General features: G+C 39.3%; 1 protein-coding gene and 2 pseudogenes across 8 annotated transcripts in view; 2 read left to right on the forward strand and 1 right to left on the reverse strand.

Moving 5' to 3' along the window:
- Positions 1–20,016, forward strand: part of LOC311593775 (high mobility group protein B2-like) — a 529,125-nt pseudogene that overhangs the window by 455,609 nt on the left and 53,500 nt on the right. The gene's annotated exons all lie outside the window — the stretch shown is intronic.
- LOC311593465 (olfactory receptor 4A5-like) overlaps positions 1–20,016 on the forward strand; it is a gene marked incomplete at its 3' end in the record, with an annotated part of 109,578 nt that overhangs the window by 41,778 nt on the left and 47,784 nt on the right. Inside the window, exons 1-5 of one of the 6 annotated variants that reach the window (XM_084774803.1) lie at positions 6,866–6,975; positions 7,691–7,824; positions 14,897–15,098; positions 15,564–15,853; positions 16,260–17,253. In XM_084774803.1, the coding sequence (XP_084630929.1) occupies positions 16,297–17,253 (957 nt within the window). In that variant the 5' untranslated portion in view covers positions 6,866–6,975; positions 7,691–7,824; positions 14,897–15,098; positions 15,564–15,853; positions 16,260–16,296. The other 5 variants (XM_084774802.1, XM_084774805.1, XM_084774804.1 and 2 more) reach the window with 5 other exon arrangements.
- Positions 4,103–7,194, reverse strand: LOC311593460 (DDB1- and CUL4-associated factor 5-like; annotated as a pseudogene). The gene has a single exon. The product of its transcript is annotated as a DDB1- and CUL4-associated factor 5-like (transcript).

Raw genomic sequence — 20,016 nt, forward strand, 5'->3', positions numbered from 1 at the left:
TTTTAGATATTAGCCCTTTATCAGATATAGGGTTGGTAAAGATCTTTTCCCAATCTGTGGGCTGTCGCTTTGTTCTGTTGACTGTGTCTTCTGCCTTACAGAAGCTTCTCAGCCTCATGAGGTCCCATTTGTTAATTGTTGATCTTAGAACCTGAGCTGTTGGTGTTCTGTTCAAGTAGTTGTCTCCTGTGCCAACGAGTTCTAGGCTCTTCCCCACTTTTTTCTTCTAACAGATTTAGTGTGTCTGGTATTATGTTGAGGTCTTTAATCCACTTGGAGTTTAGTTCCATACAGGATGATAAATATAGATCTATTTGCATTTTTTACAAGTAGACATCCAGTTGGACTAGCACCATTTGTTGAAGATGCTGTCTTTTTTTTCCATTGTATGGTTTTTTGCTATTTTGTCAAAAATCAAATGACGATAGGTATATTTGGGTCTTCAATTTTACTCCAATGGCGAACTGCCCCATTTCTATGCCAGCACCATGCTGTTTTTATTACTGTTGCTCTATAGTACAATTTGAGATCAGGGATGGAGATTCCTCCAGCATATCTTTTATTGTATAGGATTGTTTCAGCTAATCCTTGGTTTGTTTGTTTGTTTGTTTTTGTTTTTGTTTTGTTGTTTGTTTTTTGTCTTTCTATATGAAATCGAAAACTGATCTTTGAAGTTCTGTCAAGTATTGTGTTGGAATTTGATAGGGATTGCATTGAATCTGTAGATTGCTTTTGGTAGAATGGCCATTTTTATATGTTGGTTCTTCCAATCCATGAACATGGGAGATCTTTCCATTTTCTGATATCCTGTTCAGTTTCCTTCTGCAGGGACTTGATTTTTTTTTCATAAAGGTCTTTCCCTTGCTTGCTTAGATTTACACCAAGATACTTTATATTGTATGAGGCTATTATGAAGGGAGTAGTTTCCCTAATTTCTTTCTCCACCCTTTTGCCATCTGTATACAGAAGGGTTACTAACTTTTTCATGTTAATTTTGGATCCTGCTGAAGTTGTTCATCAGCTTTAGGAGTTCTTTGGTAGAATTTTGAGGGTCTTTGACATATACTATCATATCATCTGCAAATAGTGAAACTTTAACTTCTTCCTTTCCTATATGTATCCCCTTGATCTTCTTTAGGTGTCTTATTGCTCTAGCTAGGACTTCAAGTACTATGTTGAAGAGAAATGGAAAGAGTGGGCAGCCTTGTCATGTCCCTAATTTCAGTGGGATTGATTTAAGTTTCTCCCCATTTAGCTTGATGTTGGCTATAGGTTTGCTGTATATTGTCTTTACTGTGTTTAGGTATGTGCCTTGTATCCCTGTTCTAAGACTTTTTAACATGAAAAGGTGTTTGATTTTATTGGATGCTCTTTCCACATCTAAATAGATGATCGTGTGGTTTTTTTTTTCTTTCAGATTGTTTATATGGTTAATTACATTGATGGATTTCCATATATTGAACCAACCCTACATGCCTGGTATCAAGCCTACTTGGTCCTGATGGATGAGATTTTTGATGTGATCTTGGATTCGGTTTGCCAGAATTTCACTGAGTATTTTTGCTTCTATGTTCATAAGGGAGATTGGTCTAAAATTCTCTTTCTTTGTTGGGTCTTTGTGTGGCTTAGATGACTGTGGTTTCATAGAAAGAGTTTGGTAGTGTTTCTCCTGTTTTTATTTTGTGGAATAGTTAGAGGAGCACTGGGATTAGTTCTTCTTTGAGGCTCTGGTAGCATTCTGTGCTGAATCTATCTGGCCCAGGGCTCTTTTTGGTTTGGAGTCTTTTGATGAATGCTTCTATTTCTTTAGGGGATATATGACTGCTTAATTTATTTGCCTGATCTTGATTCAACTTTGAAAAGTGGCATTTATCAAGGAAATTGTCCATATCCTTTAGATTTTCAAATTTTGTGGCATATAGACTTTTGAAGTAAGACCTAATGATTCTTTGAATTTCCTTGGTATCCATTGTTATGTCTCCTTTTTCATTTCTGATTTTGTTAATTTGGTTACTCTCCCTTTGTGTTTTAGTTAGTTTGGTAAGGGTTTGTCTATCTTGTTGATTTTCTCTGATTCTTTGAATTATTTTCTTTGTTTCTAATTTATTGATTTCAGCCAGAGTTTGATTATTTCCAGCTGTCTACTCCTCTTGGGTGTGTCTGCTTCTTTTTTTCTAGAGTTTTCAGGTGTTCCATTAAGTTGATTATATGTGATGTCTCCAATTTCTTTATGAAGGCACCTAGTACCATGAACTTTTCTCTTAGCATTGCTTTCATTATGTCCCAAAGGTTTGGATATGTTGTGCCTTCATTTTCGCTGAACTCTAGGAAGTCTTTGATCTCCTTCTTTATTTCATCACTGACCCAGTTGTCATTGAGTAGAACATTGTTCAGTTTCTATATGTTTGCAGGCTTTTTGTTAATTCTATTGTTGTTGATGCTCAGCTTTAGGTCATGGTGGTCTGATAAGAATAAGGAGTATATTTGAAATTTTTGTATCTATTGAGGCTTGGTTTTGACCAATTATATGGTCTATTTTCGAGAAGGTTCCATGTGATGCAGAGAAGAAGGTATACTCTTTTCTATTTGGGTAAAAAGTTCTGTGAATGTCTGTTAGGTACATTTAACTCATGACCTCTGTTAGTTTAATTATTTCTCTATTTAATTTCTACCTTGAGGATCTGTCCATTGGTGAGAGTGGGGTGTTAACTTCTCCCACTATTATTGTGTTGAGATCCATGAGTGATTTAAGCTTTAAAAGTATTTCTTTTTCAAATGCAGGTGCCCTAATATTTGGGGAACAGATATTCAAGATAGTAATGTCCTCTTGGTGGATTTTTCCTTTGAGTAGAACAAAGTGTTCTTCTCGATATTTCTTGATAAATTTTAGGTGAAAATCTACTTTATCAGATATTAGAATGCCCACTCCTGCTTGCTTCCTGAGTCCATTTGTTTAGAAAATCTTTACCCAGCCCTTTACTCTCAGGTAATGTCTATCTTTGTCGTTGAGATGTGTTTCTTGAGTGCAGCAGACTGATGGATCTTGTTTATGCATCCATTTTGTTAGCCTGAGCCTTTTTACTGGGGAGTTGAGGCCATTGATGTTGAGAAATATTAGTGATCAATGGTTATTGAATCCTTTTATTGTGGAGTTAGTGGTGATTGTGTGTGGCAGTGTCTGTTTTGGTTTTGCTGGTATGATATTATCTGTATACTGCATTTTCTTGGGTGTGGTTGACCTCGTGGAGAGGGAGTTTTCCTTTTATTATCTTCTGTAGAGCTGGGTTGGGGTTTAGATAGTTTAAATTTGGTTTTGTCATGAAATATCTTATTTTCTCCATCTATGGTAATAGAAAGTTTTGCTGGATGTAGTAGTCTGGGTTGGCATCTATGGTCTCTTAAGTGTCTGGATGACCTCAGTCCAAGCCCTTCTCGCTTTCATGGTCTCTGTTGAAAAGTCAGGTATAATTCTGATGGATCTGCCTTTATATGTTATTTGGCCTTTTTCCCTCACTGCATTGAATTAATACCATTGAATTAAAAAAACTCTTTATAAATAACAATTAGGGCCTTGTGATGAGGAGTAGATTCAACAATCTACCTTTTGTTCTATCCTCCCTCCCTATTTCTATATCCCCCTTTCCTTCTCTTCAGCTCCTATCTCCTTACCTACAAAAGAAAGAGAAAGGAAAAGAGATACATTTCTGAGTCAAACCTTGTTTCCTTTCTGTAAAATACCAATAATACCTATAACCAATTCTCAATGAAAATAAACATTTGTAGACCAAGACATTAAACAGAAACCTATTCAACCCCTCTCAGAGGAAATGGGACATCATTCTCTTAAAGTTTCTTCAGGCTGATTTAGGGCAAATAATTCTTTTGAAGGCATTCCTCCCTAAAAAATTGAGTAAAATTGTTAAGTAAGCCAAGGATAGCATTTGTTGACTGCTTCTATTTCCTTAGGAGATATATGACTATTTAATTTGTTTATGTGATCTTAATTCAACTTTGATAAGGGAATCTATCAAGAAAAAAATGTCCATTTTATATAGATTTTCAAAGTTTTATTGCATATAGGCTTTTGAAGTAAGACCTAATGATTCTTTGGATTTCCTCAGTGTCTATCATTATGTCTCTCTTTTCATTTTGGATTTTGTTGATCTGAATACTTTCCCTCTGCCTTTTAGTTAGGCTGGCTAAGGGTTTGTCTGTCTTGTTGATTTTCCTCTTCTTTTCCCTAGTTTTCCCACCTCCAGGATTGCCTCAGATTGTGTTTTCTTTGTTGTATCTCATTCTCTTTTAGGACTTGAATAGTTTTATTCACTTATTTCATTTCTTTCTCCCATCTGATTGTATTTTCTTATACTTTTTATAGGATTTATTAAATTACTTCGTCTGTTTGGATGTATTTTCCTGTATTTCTTTGAGAGATTTATTTTTCTCCTTTAAGGCTTCTATCATTTTCTTTACTTCAGATTGAGAATCTTCTTCTTGTGCCTCAGGGGTGTTAGTATCTCCAGGCCTTGCTGTGGTAGGACCACTGGTTTCCAGTGGTGTTGTATGGCTCTGAGTTTTGTTACTTGTGTTCTTACTCTGGCTTATAGCCATGTGGTTGTTTCTGGTGTTAGCAGGCCTGGGCATTACTCCTATGGACTTGCTGTCTATGTCCCAGGTGGGCCAGTAAGGTTGTGAGGAAGTGCCTTTTGTGGGCACTGTGGCCATGAACAACCTTGCTGCTGTCCGTGGCTGAGAGGTCAGTGGGGTCCTCTCTCATTCCAGCACTTGGAGTCTCACAGGCCATTTCAGACTCACCACAATCTTTGTGTAGAAGTGTCCCTGTCAGGGATAGGTTACCATGGCCAGTATCTGGGGGGCCTACGGAAGAGTAGGCCAGTGTCTCCAGATCCCCAGAGTTCTGCCCATTGTTACAGAGATGAAGGGCTTGAGAGTGTAAGCATCCATTGCTGTGGTTGGCACAGAGGGGTTCAAGGGTCCTCTCCTCACTGTCATCAGACTAGGTCCTGGGACAGTTGCCGGATGCACTGTTGAGAGTGGGACAAGATGCCTTGGGGACAGAAGGAGAGGTGGCTCCTCAGCATGGCTTCTCAAGGCCTTTCCATTCAGCTTCTTGGTTTCAAAAGAGTGCTCTAGAGGCCTACGGATAGTGTCTTGAGAGATGCCCTCTGGCGCCTCTTCCCAAGGGTGATTACTGTGCTAATAACTTGTGCCACAGCTGGGATTTCTAGTGGAAGTCCCTTCTTTACAAGCTTCTTTGCTGTAGGGGGCGGGTCCTGGTCCCTCTGGGTTGTGTCCATGAGACAGGCTTCCTTACTGGAAGAATCGGTTGAGTTGTCTTTGTGGCTAGTTCCTGCTTTTCCTTCATCTACCTCCTCTGTTACTGAGGAGGTTTCTCCATCTTTGTTATTTGAGTAAGAGTTATAGGAGTAGCGGAGCCATTTGTAAGCTTTATAAATCTTTCGCTCAACTGATTCCATGTTGGCCGCTGATAGTGCCTGGCTTGGCTGAATATCCAGAGTGGAAGCGCTCTGCTCACGGGAGGAGTTTGGGAAGGAGCAGAGGTCATCCACCTTGATCTAGGGGTTATCATAATTGTTCTCTCCAATTTAGGTGTTGGCGGGCTTGACTAGAGCATTGGGCTGCTCTTCCTGGGCTGTCTTCTCTCGCCTCCGCATAGCATTTTGCTGCCAGGTGGTGACTTGGCATTGGTTCAGTTCCTCTTCATTCTCTGAACCGCCAGCAACCGGAGTTGCTGGAATCCATCCTCAGGCATGGGTGACCAAGGCCAGGGGAAAAGACCTGTATCCAGTTCGGCCTCACAGGTGTTCTCTTCAGGAACAAACACATTGGACAGGGCCAAGAGGCGCTTTTCCCAGTAGCAACGCAGAGCAGACAGGCGCTGCTGCCGAGAGCCTGGGTCCTCACATGTTGGCGTTGCTGGGGTTGACACCCCTGAATTTGTGGCGGTGACACTCAGGAGCCCCAGGTGGAAGGCGTTTTTGGCCGACTCGTCTACTGTGGGAGATGGAGAGTAAGACAGTGAGAGAAAGAATTCAAAGTCAATGTAGCCGGAGTGCTCACTAACCCCTGCATGCCTCTGAAGGATAGAGCTCTCACTGAGGACACTGTCTGAGCCAGAGGTCCAGCCCTGGATCTCATGCCATGCCAAAGAATCAAAGAAAGCCATCATCCAGGGGTCTTCCTGGACTGACTGGTTAGTGTAGTCACAAGACAGGTAAAACTAGCTTCAATACAAGGCGTATGAGTGTAGAGGCAGCGGGAATCATCTTCAATCCGACCATTGAGGTCTCCTGTGCATCCTGGCTGCCTGTATGGGCTCCAGATCTTGACACTCTTCGCTACCCCGGAAAAGCAGATCATGTAGGTGTGGGGGTTAAACCAAACCTGCTTAACAATGGACCGATGCTCTTTCAGGACCATCAAGGCTCCATTGGCCACCCTGCCAGTGCCACCCGCTTCTGGATCTGCGGGAATCTTCCACGTATACAGGTTGAAGTCATCAGAGCCTGAAAGGATATACTGATCAAGATCCCCTGCAAAACAGCAGCTCTTCATAGTGAATGACTCGAAGTAGTCCCGATTGTGAAGCTGGAACACCAGCAGGCAGGAGTGGACGTCATAGAGGACAGGGAGGCAGGCGGCACCGCGGGCCAGGAGTTGGGTCCCATTGCTGTTGAATCGCACACTCATGGCTCTTTGGAGAGACAGGTTGCCACCATAGCTCTGGAGGGAACTCTGGGGCTTTCTAATGCCCCACAGTCCCACTCCTTCCTTTGGATTGGCCGTGGCCAATAACTGGGGCTCCACAGGGTTAAACATGACACTGTGAAAGGCTGATGAGTAGTTTGCCAGGCAGAACGGCTCTCCATGGGGAGACTACCGGACTTTGCAAATGAGAACCTGTCCATTATCTGAAGAGCTGGCAAAAATACCGTAAGTCACTGGGCTCACCGACAAGCCATAGGCTGCATCTTCATGAGCAAACACATCCAAGGTCTCACTGCTTTCAATGTCATGGAGGATAACTTGCTCCTCATTTCCTCCGGAGAAGACATTGGTGTTTTCACTGTTGAAAGCCAGGCAGAAAATGTAGGAATGGTGCTCCCCTTTCAGGTGTCTGGCTTTGACCCAGGAATGGATAGTTCGTTTCATGTGCCATAGCAGAACTCAGAGGTCATCGCCTCATAGTTTTTCAGGAAGTCAGGATTGAAGATTAATCTCAGCACACACCATCGGCAACTGCTGAGGCCAGCTACTGGCCTCCATCGTTGGAGAATTCAACTCTATCGACACAGCCAAAATGGTCAAGAAGGTCCTTCTTGTAGAGGTTGCTGCAGCCCCGCAGGTGTCTCCTCTGAAGTCCTGAGTGAGCAGGGGGTCCCCATACGAGACCTGCTGGGACAAGAAGCCCACCACTGACCTCATGCTGCCCCCATGCCAACTCTCCACTCCATGCTGGAACCGCTGCCGCTGCGCCTCCCTCAGCTGCATACCTGGCTGCCGCACCCCTCCTGTCCCGCCCCAGGAACCGGAGGCTTCTTTAACCAGTCATGGCAGACAGAACCCCTTGTGTTTCTTTTTACAGTCTCGCTGTTGTGTTTATTCCTCTCTTCAGCCCCCAAATAACGCTTCCTGTCTTTTCCTTCAGCTCAGTTTATTGTATGAAACTCCATGACTCAAAGGCAACTTGGAGATATATGGAAATGGCTTGTACTTCTACGCAGCAGTTCACCAGTGAAAGCAGTTAGGGCAGCAAATCAAATGGGAGGAACCTGGAAACAGGTGATGACCCAGAGGCCATGGCAGAGTGATGCTCACTGGCTTGCTCATTCTACTTTTTCACAGAATCTAGAGCCACCACCCCAGGAATGTCACAATCTACATTGGGCTGGACCATCCTTAACTAAGAAAATGCCTTATAGGTGACTTTTAGAAAATATTTACGTTAGCCATCTTGACGGGTGTCTAATGGAATCTCAGAGTCATTTTAATTTGCATTTCCCTGACGACTAAGAACATTCAGCATTTCTTTAAGTGCTTCTGGCCATTAGAGTTTCCTCTGTTGAGAATTCTCTCCTTAGCTCGGCACTCTATTTTTAAATTGGGTTATTTGTTTTGTTGGTGTTTAATTTCACATATATATTAGCCCTCTGTCACATGTAGAATTGGTCAAGATATTTTCCCAATCTTTAGATTGCCATTTTGTTCTATTAACAATGTTCTTTTCCTTACAGAAGCTTTTCAGGTTCATGAGGTCCCATTTATTAATTGTTAATCTTAGAGCCTGAGGTGTTAGTGTTCTGCTCAGGAAGTTGTCTTCTGTGCCAATAAATTCAAGGCTTTTCCCCATGTTCCCTTATAATAGATTTTGTGTATCTGGTTTTTATCAGGCTTATATTTCTCCCTCCCTCCCTCTCTCTCTCTCTCTCTCTCTCTCTCTCTCTCTCTCTCTCTCTCTCTCTGTGTGTGTGTGTGTGTGTGTGTGTGTGTGTGTGTGTGTGTGTGTGCATGCACGCGCATGTGTATGTGTTTCCTAAAAATCTTTGAAATTTTTGCCACTCTTTATGATTCCTTTTTAAACTTACAAGTCCTGGAGTTCATCTAGGTGGTTCTCATTGGTTAAGTATTTCTGCAGAACTGGTAGAATTTGGAAAGAAGATGCTGGATTGATTTTTATTTTTATTTTTGATGATTTAAAAAACTATTTAAAATAGATTCTTGTCTCACATAATACATATAGACCACAGCTTCCCCCCCCCCCCATTCACTCTTTCCAGATCCCCTATCTCCCAACTCTTCCAGACTGACTCTCCTCATTTCCCTTCTGAGAATAGTAGGCCTCAAAACAAAATACATTAAGACAAGGAAAGAGCCCTCACACTGAGGATGAACAGGCAACCCAACAGGAGGAAACGAGTTCTAAGCGCAGGCAAAAGGGTGAACAGCACACCTCCTCTCACCTTTAGGAGTTTCACAATAACATGAAGATAGCAGCCATGACACAGATGCAGAAGACACAGTGCTGACCCCTGGAGGCTTCTTCTTTGCTTCAGTCTCTGTGACCCCATGTGTGTCCTCCTTAGTTGATGCAGTGTGTCATGCTCTTCTGGTGTTCTCCATCCCTTCTGACTTGTGTAATCTTGCTACCGGATCTTCCAAGGGATTCTCTGGGCTCTGAGTGGAGGAGCCCAACAGAGACCTCCAGTGTAGACTCTGTGTAATGTCTGGCTGTCAGTCTCTATGTCCACATAAATCTACTGCTGGAGAAAGCATTTCTGATGACAACTGAACAAGGCACTGACCTATGAGTACAGAAGAATATCATTAGGAACCATTTCATTGCTTTTTTTTGCCAGCTGTGTTTGGCTTTGCCCTAGGTCTCTGGCTATACAATATCTTGTTTCTAGCCATCCAAGCATTGCAGGACATGAGCTCCCGTTTATAGAGTGGGCTTCAAGTTAAATCAGACATTGGTTTGCCACTGCCACGAGCTCTGCTCTACTAATGCCCCAGGTTATCTTGAAGGCAAGACAGAATGTAGGAAAAAGATTCCGTGACTGGTTTGGTGTTCAGGTTCATTTTTCGGTAGCATGCAGAGTACCTTCCCACACCAAGGAGATAGAACATAGGTGTGAAGACTCCATTTAGGCACCTGACTATGTCCAATGAACTGTATGAGTGTTGACCTCAATAATAGCGCCCTGCTTGCAGTTTGTCCTAGCACCAGCTTGGGTTGTTTGGGGGATCTCCATGGGACCTCCACATCCATATTAAGTTGAGAGTTGTGTCCTTTCAAGGTCTGAAAAGGATTGTGTTGGAATTTTGAGGGGGATTCCATTATTTTTGGTAGGGTGGCCACTTGATAGTAAATATAATAACCCTAAAAAATTCATAAGGGAATTCCCACAGCTGACAAACACTTTCAGTAAACTGGCTAGATACGGGATTAACTAAAAATATCATTATCCCTTGTACATACAAATGATAAATGGTATGTGAAAGAAGTCAGGGAACCAGCAACTTTCACAATACCCTCAAAGGATGTAAAATATATTGGGATAGCTAACTGAGCAAGTGAAAGGCTTCTATGACAAAAATTCCAAGTCTCTGAAGGAAAAAAAAAATGAAGAAGCTATCAGAAGATTTCTCATTCTCATGGATCAGTAGTAGTACTAATGCAATAAAAAAATATCTTGATATTTCATATTATTGGTATTCTTCAGATGAAATCTGTGCATATGTATTTCTTTTGCTAATCCTGAGCTTGTTATGGATAAAGCAGGTTGGGGAAGAAGTAAAGATATAGAGGAAGGCTGGGTCTAGGGTTTGTATATGGCTTGGGTGAAATGCAGTTGTGTGGACAGAGGGGCCTTTGATCATATACTAGACCTGCTTCCTGTTACAAATTAGCATTGTAAGGGGATATAGTTCTTGTATGGTTTGACATGGGAGAATCTTGTGATTTGGTACATAGGTGAGGAGGATCCCGTCTGAAGCCTAGATTGTCCTTTACCGTGAAAGCAGGGAAGGCTAAAGCAGGCCTGTGTACTGGTTTGGAATCCACACTGTAACTGGTGGGCTGGGGAAAAGGAGTGGCTGAGGCAGGCTCTGGTGAAGCCTAGAAGTTAGCTGTGGCACAGGCAACAGTGGTCAGATTAGGATGGAGCGCGGAGAGTGGTACCTTGACACAGGTGAGAAGACTCCTATGGCACAGGGATGGGTGGCCAGAGAAGGCTGTGTATCCACCAGCTGTGAAACCCAGGTCTGACCTGACTGGTTGCAAAAAAAAAAAAAAAAAGAAGAAGAAGAAGATCAGGTTGTAGGGGTTACCTAGCAAGCTAGATTCGGGAGGAACAGCTGGACAGTCTTGGCTGGAGAGTAATAGAGGAGGCTGAGCACTGCAACCTGTGCAGAGACGCCTAAGAGGCAAGTCCAGCGGGAAGCCTAGATGTTGGTGGCCGTGCAGGAGGAGGTGGTCAGACTAAGCTTTGCTCTGGCTGTGGGACCTTTTCTGGATCTGGTGGGCTGAGGCAAAATGAGAATTGGTTTTAGTCACAAGCCTAGACCACGGGGAAGGACATCTATTTAATGGTTCTGTTGAACATGCACTAAATAATTAAATAAAAGAGGCCAGCTGACGTGTGTGCTTATAGAGCTAAGTGTGGATATGCTTATATATCCACAAAGATGTCGGTGGATCGCTAAAGCTAGTCACGATATTGTACTCTGTATCCAAAATTTATTCTTCCCTGACCATTGAGAAGTGTTGTATCAATTATCTACCATCTGTTTGTTTCATATTTGTATATGTGTATATGCACGCCTGTGAGTGTGCAAATGTGTGTGTGCCTAAGTGAGTGTATAAACCTAAATAATATCCATTAACACCTGAAAAGAGAGACTAAATAACTAAGAGGAGAGGACATTAATAATGACTACATTTTAATTGACAAAATTGTGTGCATATATAGCATACAATGTGATATTTTGACATAATTTGGAAGAATATGAATGATCCTGGAGGCCATTATGCTAAAATTAAGAATTTATTAAAGAGACACTTATTCCAATAGTCTTAAATACTTAAATCCTTTGAATAGGTATGCATAAAAGTTTTGCTTGCTCATAGCCTATCAAGTGTTTTAAATCATTGTTTAAAATATTTTCAGGTTCCATGATAATTTACTTTCCGTATAAGTTGTTGAGAGAAAAGTATCATTTAATTAAAAAATATAGAAATATTGGCAGTACCTTTAATTACTAGTGCTTATTCTTTTCTTATATGCAGAAAATAACCTCAGATTTTGGTCTGTTGGAATCAATATATAATGCAAAAAGATAGTAAAATGTTATTCAAATAAGTAAAAAGCTTTAGTAGATGTTGGAATTCTGATAATAAGGACACAGAGAATTATGTTTTAGTATGTTTCAGATCTACATGTTTGATAATTTTACCCTAAGAAATTTGTACCCAATTCTACTTTTTCCATTTACTAACAAGAAAAACATCTTGAGTGGACATGTTCTTTACCTTACAAATAATATAGTTGAGGTTACTGGATTTAATTAATTTGTTACACAAAATTTAAATTTTCAATATTAGTGGAACCTAGCATCTGCTCTTGCTGTGACCTGTATTTAGGCATTTATGACTCAGAAAATCCAACATGAAGCTAAGTACGTGAAAGCTTCTCACTAGAGCAGGTGACTATGTAACAAGTCAATAACAGAGAAAGTTCTTATTAACTGTCATTAAAAATAACTATTTTCAGGAGAGTTATTCAGTTAATATTATATAGTAATTAAATGATTGAATGAACACAATGAAGGCCATTATAGTCCTATCTCACAAAAATTAAGGCCTCCGTCAAGAGCTTCCATACCTACTGAATGGCAGAACCATTGTCTCCCCAACAGATAGTAAGTTGCAACTTCGAAGACTGCAGTTCCTACTGTTCAGCTCATTGCAGCTGTGCAGATTCTCTCTAATTGTCAGTGCAAGACTGTGGTCTACTGGGGTGATCTTGGGAACTGGGACTATGGTTGTTTTCTTCTCAAGGGTGTATTAAATATTATGTGCCTTACTTAAACATTTCATACTTTACCTTTCGCTCAGCCTTGATCAATATACTTAGAAATTTGTTTCTTATTATAGATTTTTTCAAATCAACTTGGTTATTAGACATTTATTCTTGGCAAGATTCAAGGCTTTTACCTCTAGGGATTATTGAAAAGACATCTATTCAAAAGAGATGATCTCATTTGAATTTGTTCCAAATATTTAAATGAGTTTACCTATTTAAATAATGATGGTGAAAAAAATTCATAGGCAAAATTATGAGTATAAGTGGAAGAAATATTTTCCTGATCAAATGATTTAAGAAGTCTCTGGTATTTAACCTTTGATCTATCCTGCCCTTATACTTTATTTATTGTTTATGACAGTCTTTGAAAGGTCTCAACTTTCTTCAGTGTTCCACATAGGGGGACAAGTTTTTAGTTGAAAAAGAAAGGGATTTTACAGAGACGCCATCTGAGTGATAGAGCCTAAGGGCGTCTTTAATGCTTCAGTAATTAAAACTACAGAGTACCTGGATTATTTTTGAGCCACATGGATGCTGTTGTACTTTATTAAAATCAAGACCTTTTTATGCCTTTAATACAACAGACTCAAAAGAGAAAAATTCATGTAATTAATTTTAGTGTTATGAGCTTTTATCTAAATATGACCATATAAAGATAGTTGACAATTTCTGGTTACTAGATGGGCTTTTGTATGTATGCAGATAACAGGTCTTTGATTTTTTATGAAGAAAATTTATAGAAGGTGACAATATCCATCTACATCTTCTGGTAAATTTTTAAATTAAATTTAAATATTTTGTATGCACGTTTTAACTGTGTTGCTCTTAAATTTCTCTGAAAGACTGGGATAATGTGGAGTTTTGTGGAAGAAGAATGCTAGGCAAAGATTCCTGTGACACACTGAGATAAAGCTGATCAGCTTTGTCACATGTTCTCATAGGAACTATCTAAACTGGGAAAATTAAGAGGTAACACAAACAAATTAATCCTAAACTACAAGCGTAGTTGATATGAATGTCACCGAGTTATATTTTTGTGTGGAAGTTCATATTCCACTTGGCAAAAAAATCAAGTGAAATATTTTATACATTGCAAATGTCAATGATTTATGATTTTATTTTATGGGACATTGAGTTTTATGTACTTCATTAACAAAAGTGCATGATCACTTTAGATATATTTAAATTAGAAAATTAAAAAGTTTGTATCATCACAAGTGCTCTAAGTGTACAAGAACGCATCTATTATATTTCACTTGATTGTTGTTGTATTTTACGTGTGCATCTTGAAATTGTCCAGTGAATATGTCATCATATATAAATAGCGAAAAACATATAGGAATACATCGCTTTCTACCACAAAAGTTTGCTAGTTGATTATTGTGTAGTACCATACAGGGTTTTTTTTACATGTTTACTTTATAGGATTATTTAAAGGTATTTTCATGAAAGTGTGTGTTCATGTCCTCATTCTCTTCTTCACCCAATTTGTTACCTTCTAGTCTCCTTTGTGTCTCCTTCTCTCATGTCTTCTGTGAATATATGATTTCATGTTTCTACTGAAAGTCTGAAATTAACAAATTAGAAAAACTGCAATGTTGTTCCTTCTGATAGTGAGTTAAATTGACTGATATATTCATTTCCAGCTGTGCCTGTGCTTTTGCAAGTGGTATAACCTCACTCTTCTTTATGGCCGATAAAATTTCTTTGGTATGAAAGGTACTTTTTAAAATATAAGACTACTTTTCAAACATGACATGTGCTTAGTAACTGAATTAAACCATTATTTTTTCTAGAAGTGTATTAACAGTACTAAAAATTGAATATAACCATATTATTCTTTAGTATTTATAGAATCAATTCTTTGATCATTTATATTATACATATTATATTATATTATATTATACATAAGTTATATTATACATGAGTATGGCTTATGTACTTTGGGGTTTTTTCTCTATTATGTAAACAATCAACTGGACACTAGAAGGTTTGGCATGGTGAAAACCAATGTTGATCAATACTGAAACAACTAAACAGTGTAGGAAGTAAGATGCAGAAGACAGAATTGGCATGTTATGTGCTGTCCCTATGTTCTGTGACAGGCATGCATATACCAGTTGTGAAAATTTTATGTGCTGTCCCTATGTTCTGTGACAGGCATGCATATACCAGTTGTGAAAATTTTATGTGCTGTCCCTATGTTCTGTGACAGGCATGCATATAGCAGTTGTGAAAACGTTATGTGCTGTCCCTATGTTCTGTGACAGGCATGCATACACCAGTTGGGAACGTCACAGATGACCATGATGATTTTCTGACTTGGAATCAAAGATGTAAAGGAGACATGTGTAAGATGCATTCCAGCTGCTTCTAAAGCAGCTCTAACTCTGCACATGTCTTTCTCTGATACCAACTCTGTGCAAATGGAATTTCTTTGCTTGCTGTTTGTCTAAATATATTTCTTCACAGGTGAGTATTGACAGTATTTTATATATATAATAAAACAGATAATTCCTAAGATATTTCATATTAATTCAAATCCAGAGAGTGGTTCATTAAGTGCACATGTGCTGCTTTTATTTATTTATTTATTTTGTGTTGTTTTTACAAAATTTTATTAAATATTTTTTACATACACATTTATATTATCACACATACATACAATAAGCCACCTACAGCAAGAAGAATCATGACACAATCAGCAATTATATATGTGTTACATTCATAGTGTTTTGGCTATTTGAATTTGGCAGCCTTGAAGAAAATATCTTTCCTGTCTTGGTGAGTCTAAAATTCTGAATGTAGATCAGTATCTATCATATCTTGTCATTATCAACTTAAAACATCTATCTAGACCTAAAAAAAACTTAACTCCTAAACAACTAAGCTTAACTGTAAAACTAAATTATCTGGTCCATTTTATTTTTAACCCAGACTCCATCTGTATTGCTGCCTAAATGGACAGAAATTATCATGACGTATTCTTAGCAGATGCTCAGAGTGAAACACCCAAAACTAGTAACCATAGCCAGCACTGAGACATCTGAAGTTCTAAGCAGTGTTTAGTCACTTCATATGAAGATAAGAGCACCAAACGACAACTCTAGGAGACGCAGATCGTGGAAGTCCCTGGGGTACATATGATGAAACACAGACAGAGGACACTTACCAAGGAGGTCAAGATCAGAGCGAAATTAACTCAGTGAACCTTATGCTGTAACCAGGTGCGTGTTTTCAGGGTCCACAGCTTTCATCACTGCTATTTTTCTGTCTAAGTATTTTTCAGAATCTTGCTCTTTCTTAGTTAACATACTTAAGATCTAACGCCACAATGTTTCAAGTTTCTTAAAGAGGAAACCTTTTCTATGTTCATTTGCTGCTTATCCATGGCAAGGTGTAATATTTTTCTAAATAACTACTTTCGTGGGTGACAGATACTCCTGTACTTTCTGTCCAGAAATCCACTGTTACCGACATAAACCTTGGACTTAGAGGCTTATTGAAGGAAAATGCATGGATCTTGTCACAAGGCAAAGCTTAGTAGATGTTTATTAAATGCCTACTACCGTTAACTACCTGTAGAGGGCAGTATAAGCGCCATGACAGAGTGGATTCATGTCTTGTTCACAGTTCACGGCAGATCTTACTCCCCCTGATGGAAGAATAAATGGGCCAGATCAACAATGTCACAGAATTTGTCCTGCTGGGCTTCACTCAGGATCCTGCTGGGCAAAAAGCATTGTTTGTTATTTTTTTACTCATGTATATTATGACAATGGTGGGCAACCTGCTCATTGTGGGGACAGTGATTGCCAGCCCCTCCTTGGGCTCCCCGATGTACTTCTTCCTTGCCTGTCTGTCACTCATGGATGCTGTTTATTCCACTGCTATCTCGCCCAAGCTGATTGTCGACTTGCTCCGTGATAAAAAGACCATCTCCTTCACAGCTTGCATAAGTCAGCTCTTCATAGAGCATCTATTTGGTGGTGTTGATATTGTCATCCTGGTGGCAATGGCCTACGATCGCTATGTGGCCATCTGTAAGCCACTGCACTATTTGATTATCATGAATCGAAGGGTCTGCATCCTCTTCCTGGTGATGGCCTGGGTGGGGGGTTTTGCGCACGCCTTGTTTCAAGTTCTTGCTGTATATAAGCTTCCTTTCTGTGGTCCCAATATCATTGACCACTTCGGCTGTGATATATATCCATTACTGCTACTTGCGTGCACTGACACCTACTTCATTGGCCTCTCTGTCATTGGTAATAATGGGGCCATGTGTATAGTGATCTTCACCCTCCTCCTCCTCTCCTACGGAATAATCCTGCGATCTCTCAGGAACCACAGTCAGGAAGGGAGGCGCAAAGCTCTGTCCACCTGCAGCTCCCATATCACTGTCGTCTTCCTGTTTTTTGTTCCCTGTATTTTCATGTATGTTAGACCAGTTTCTAGTTTTCCTGTCGATAAATCCATCACTGTGTTTTATACTATTGTCACTCCAATGCTGAATCCTTTAATATATACCTTGAGAAATTCAGAGATGAAAAATTCTATGGAAAAGCTCCTGCAAAAAATATTAAGTCCAGATAGAATAAGGCTTTCTTTTTGTTGCTTATATTACTAAGCCCTGGGAAACAATCACAAATAAATCACTGTAGTATGAGTTTCATCTTGAACATTCATACCTACCAATTGATATTGTGAAGCCCCTGGGTTTGTGAATGTAATTGGTAAATATTGTTATTTGTTGCGACTTTCACAACTAGTGCAGTTGGATATGACATTAATTTATTGGCTACTCCTTTTAACGGTTTTTGATGAATTGCATATTATATTTTTTCAAACTTTCCTTTTTATCCATTTGTTAATGAAACTTTATTGAAGAAAAGTAAATCAATTACTCAGAGAGCTAGTAGTTGATCAATCATCCTTTGACAAATCTCACCATTTATTTTTTAAATATATTTTATTACTTTATTCATTTTGCATCTCAATTGTTATTCCATCCCTTGTATCCTCCCATTCCTCCCTCCCTCCAGCTTTCATTCTACTCCCCTCCACTATGACTGTTCCTCCTCCCCTGTATATGCTCATAGGGTATCAAGTCTCTTCTTGGTAACCTGCTATCCTTCCTCTGAGTGCCACCAGGTCTCCCCATCCAGGGGATGTGGTCAAATATGGGGCACCAGAGTTCCTGTGAAAGTCAGTCGCCACTCTCCACCCAACTGTGGAGAATGTCCTGTCCATTGGGTAGATCTGGGTAGGGGTTCAAAGTTTACTTAAGTGCTATATTAAACAGTATTGGAAGATAGATTAACTAACATCTCCAAGCCTCTGAACAATTTAAATGAATATCGTAAACTGTTTTTGAGATCTTATTTTGGAATACAAAGGATATTTGATTTCCAGTTCCCATTCTCTGTAAAACAAGAGCAGCTCATTTCTTTATTGACGTGCATTAAATCAGCACATTTTCTGTTCTGCTGATGCTATAATTCACTACCGATTCTCTGGCCTCATCAGTTACGAACATAAAATATATCGTGTAACCTCAAATCTCTAACAGCAGAAGGCTTGAACAAGAATGGATGCTGGTAGAACAATGCTGCTTCCTTTGCTGTGACAGCTGAGCATCCATCTCCTTCCCCCTCAGATGGCTTCTTCATCGTGTTAGAGCAGTGAGGATTGGTTTAGTCTCATAACCAAGTTAGAGTGAAGACATTGATCACATAATACACATGCTCCAGTTTTAAAATTTTTCTGAATCTTGGGTAACTCTTCTCTTGTATGTACTTTAAGTTATTGTCCCAAGCCGGAAGAACTTAAGTCTTCTCAGATGAGCATGTGAATGAATCGAGGGAGGAACACAAAAAAATGAAATTAAAAAAAGATGAGGTCTGACAGGGGAGCAGTCAGATAAGAAATTCAAAAAAAAAAAAGGAACAGTAATTTAAAGTTTATTCCAGCTATACTGCAGGTTATTCTGACTGTAAGGTAGCATCACGTGGCATATTTTTGAGACCATTCCTGAGATATTCTCTTGTACTTATCTCTGTTTTATACATCCTTGCAATCTTTGCCACTCAGGGTCACCTGGGTTTGAGTCACATAGCAGTGAACAAATGGATAAAAGAACTTTAGAAATAGTTAAAGCAGAAGACCACTGTGATCTTGGAATATCAAGACAAGTGTTGCCATTATTGTTAACAGCTTGATGGGAAATTCTTATGCAATGATAAGTTAAGTGCAGCCGTAGGTGGTTTGACGGGGTTGTCTCTATGAAAATGAATTGTCAGAAAGAATACACCACCTTGGTATGTATGGGCTGTCGTTAGGGCCCATGATTGTTGCTTGCCACGGAAACATGTGTTATCCAACTGGACCTGCAGAACATTGTGCTGCAGAGTGATGGGCCACATCACAAAGTTCCTCATGATTTTTTCAGATAATATATTTTAATATTATAAAAAGATCCTCCTTTCTTCCTCCTCACCCAATGTCATGTTCTCTCTCTCTCTCCTTTCCCTCTCAAAACCAAACCAACCAACCAAACAAGTATCAAAACAAAAAGGCCTCCAATAAGATGAAAATATCAAACCAAACAAAATGAATGAAAATGTTCCCCCTCTTCCCCAGCAAACCAAACCAAACCAAACCCATAGAGCTCATTTTCTGTTGGCCAACGACTGTTGGGCATGAGGCCTGCCCTTGAGTTTAGTTGATATATCTAGTGGCATTCCATTGGAAAATACTCTTCTTCCTTTTTTGCAGCTGGTAATATTATACATAGGTTTTGGTTAGGCATGGGACTTTGTGTTTAGTCTCTCTTCTCAGTATTGGGATTTTTGTCTTGCTTGAATCTGTACAGGACGTGTGCACGCTGTCATAGTCTCTCTTAATTGGGTAGATGATTCAGTGCTTGAAAGACACTGTTTCCTTGAATTCATCCACCACCTCTGGCTTCTACAATCTTTCTACCACTTCTTCTGAACAGGCCCCTGAGCCTTGAAGGGAACCATTAAAGGAAGATATTCCACTTAGGACAAATGTGATGTTCTTAATCCTAAATGGTTTTCTTAATTTGGTGGACTTTAGGCTTCCTATCAACTAATTCTATATTTTCATATGGACTAAAAAAATTTCTTCTATTTATAGTTTTCCTCCACTAATTTTATTTATTTTGAGTAAAAAAAAATCTAATGTAACTAAATATTGCTTGAAACAATTCTTTTTAAATGTTTTTAAATAAAATTTATTAATATAATCTGTCACTCATGTTTTTTTTTTGAAATGTGTAAGCATTATATAGTGGTAATGACTTACTTTTCATTTTGTTATCTCATATTATTTATTTGTATGTGGTGTGCAATTTATGATCTACTTTCTT

Source organism: Acomys minous (genome assembly GCF_964271855.1).
Source record: "Acomys minous genome assembly, chromosome: 3".
NCBI classification, from domain to species: Eukaryota; Metazoa; Chordata; class Mammalia; order Rodentia; family Muridae; genus Acomys; species Acomys minous.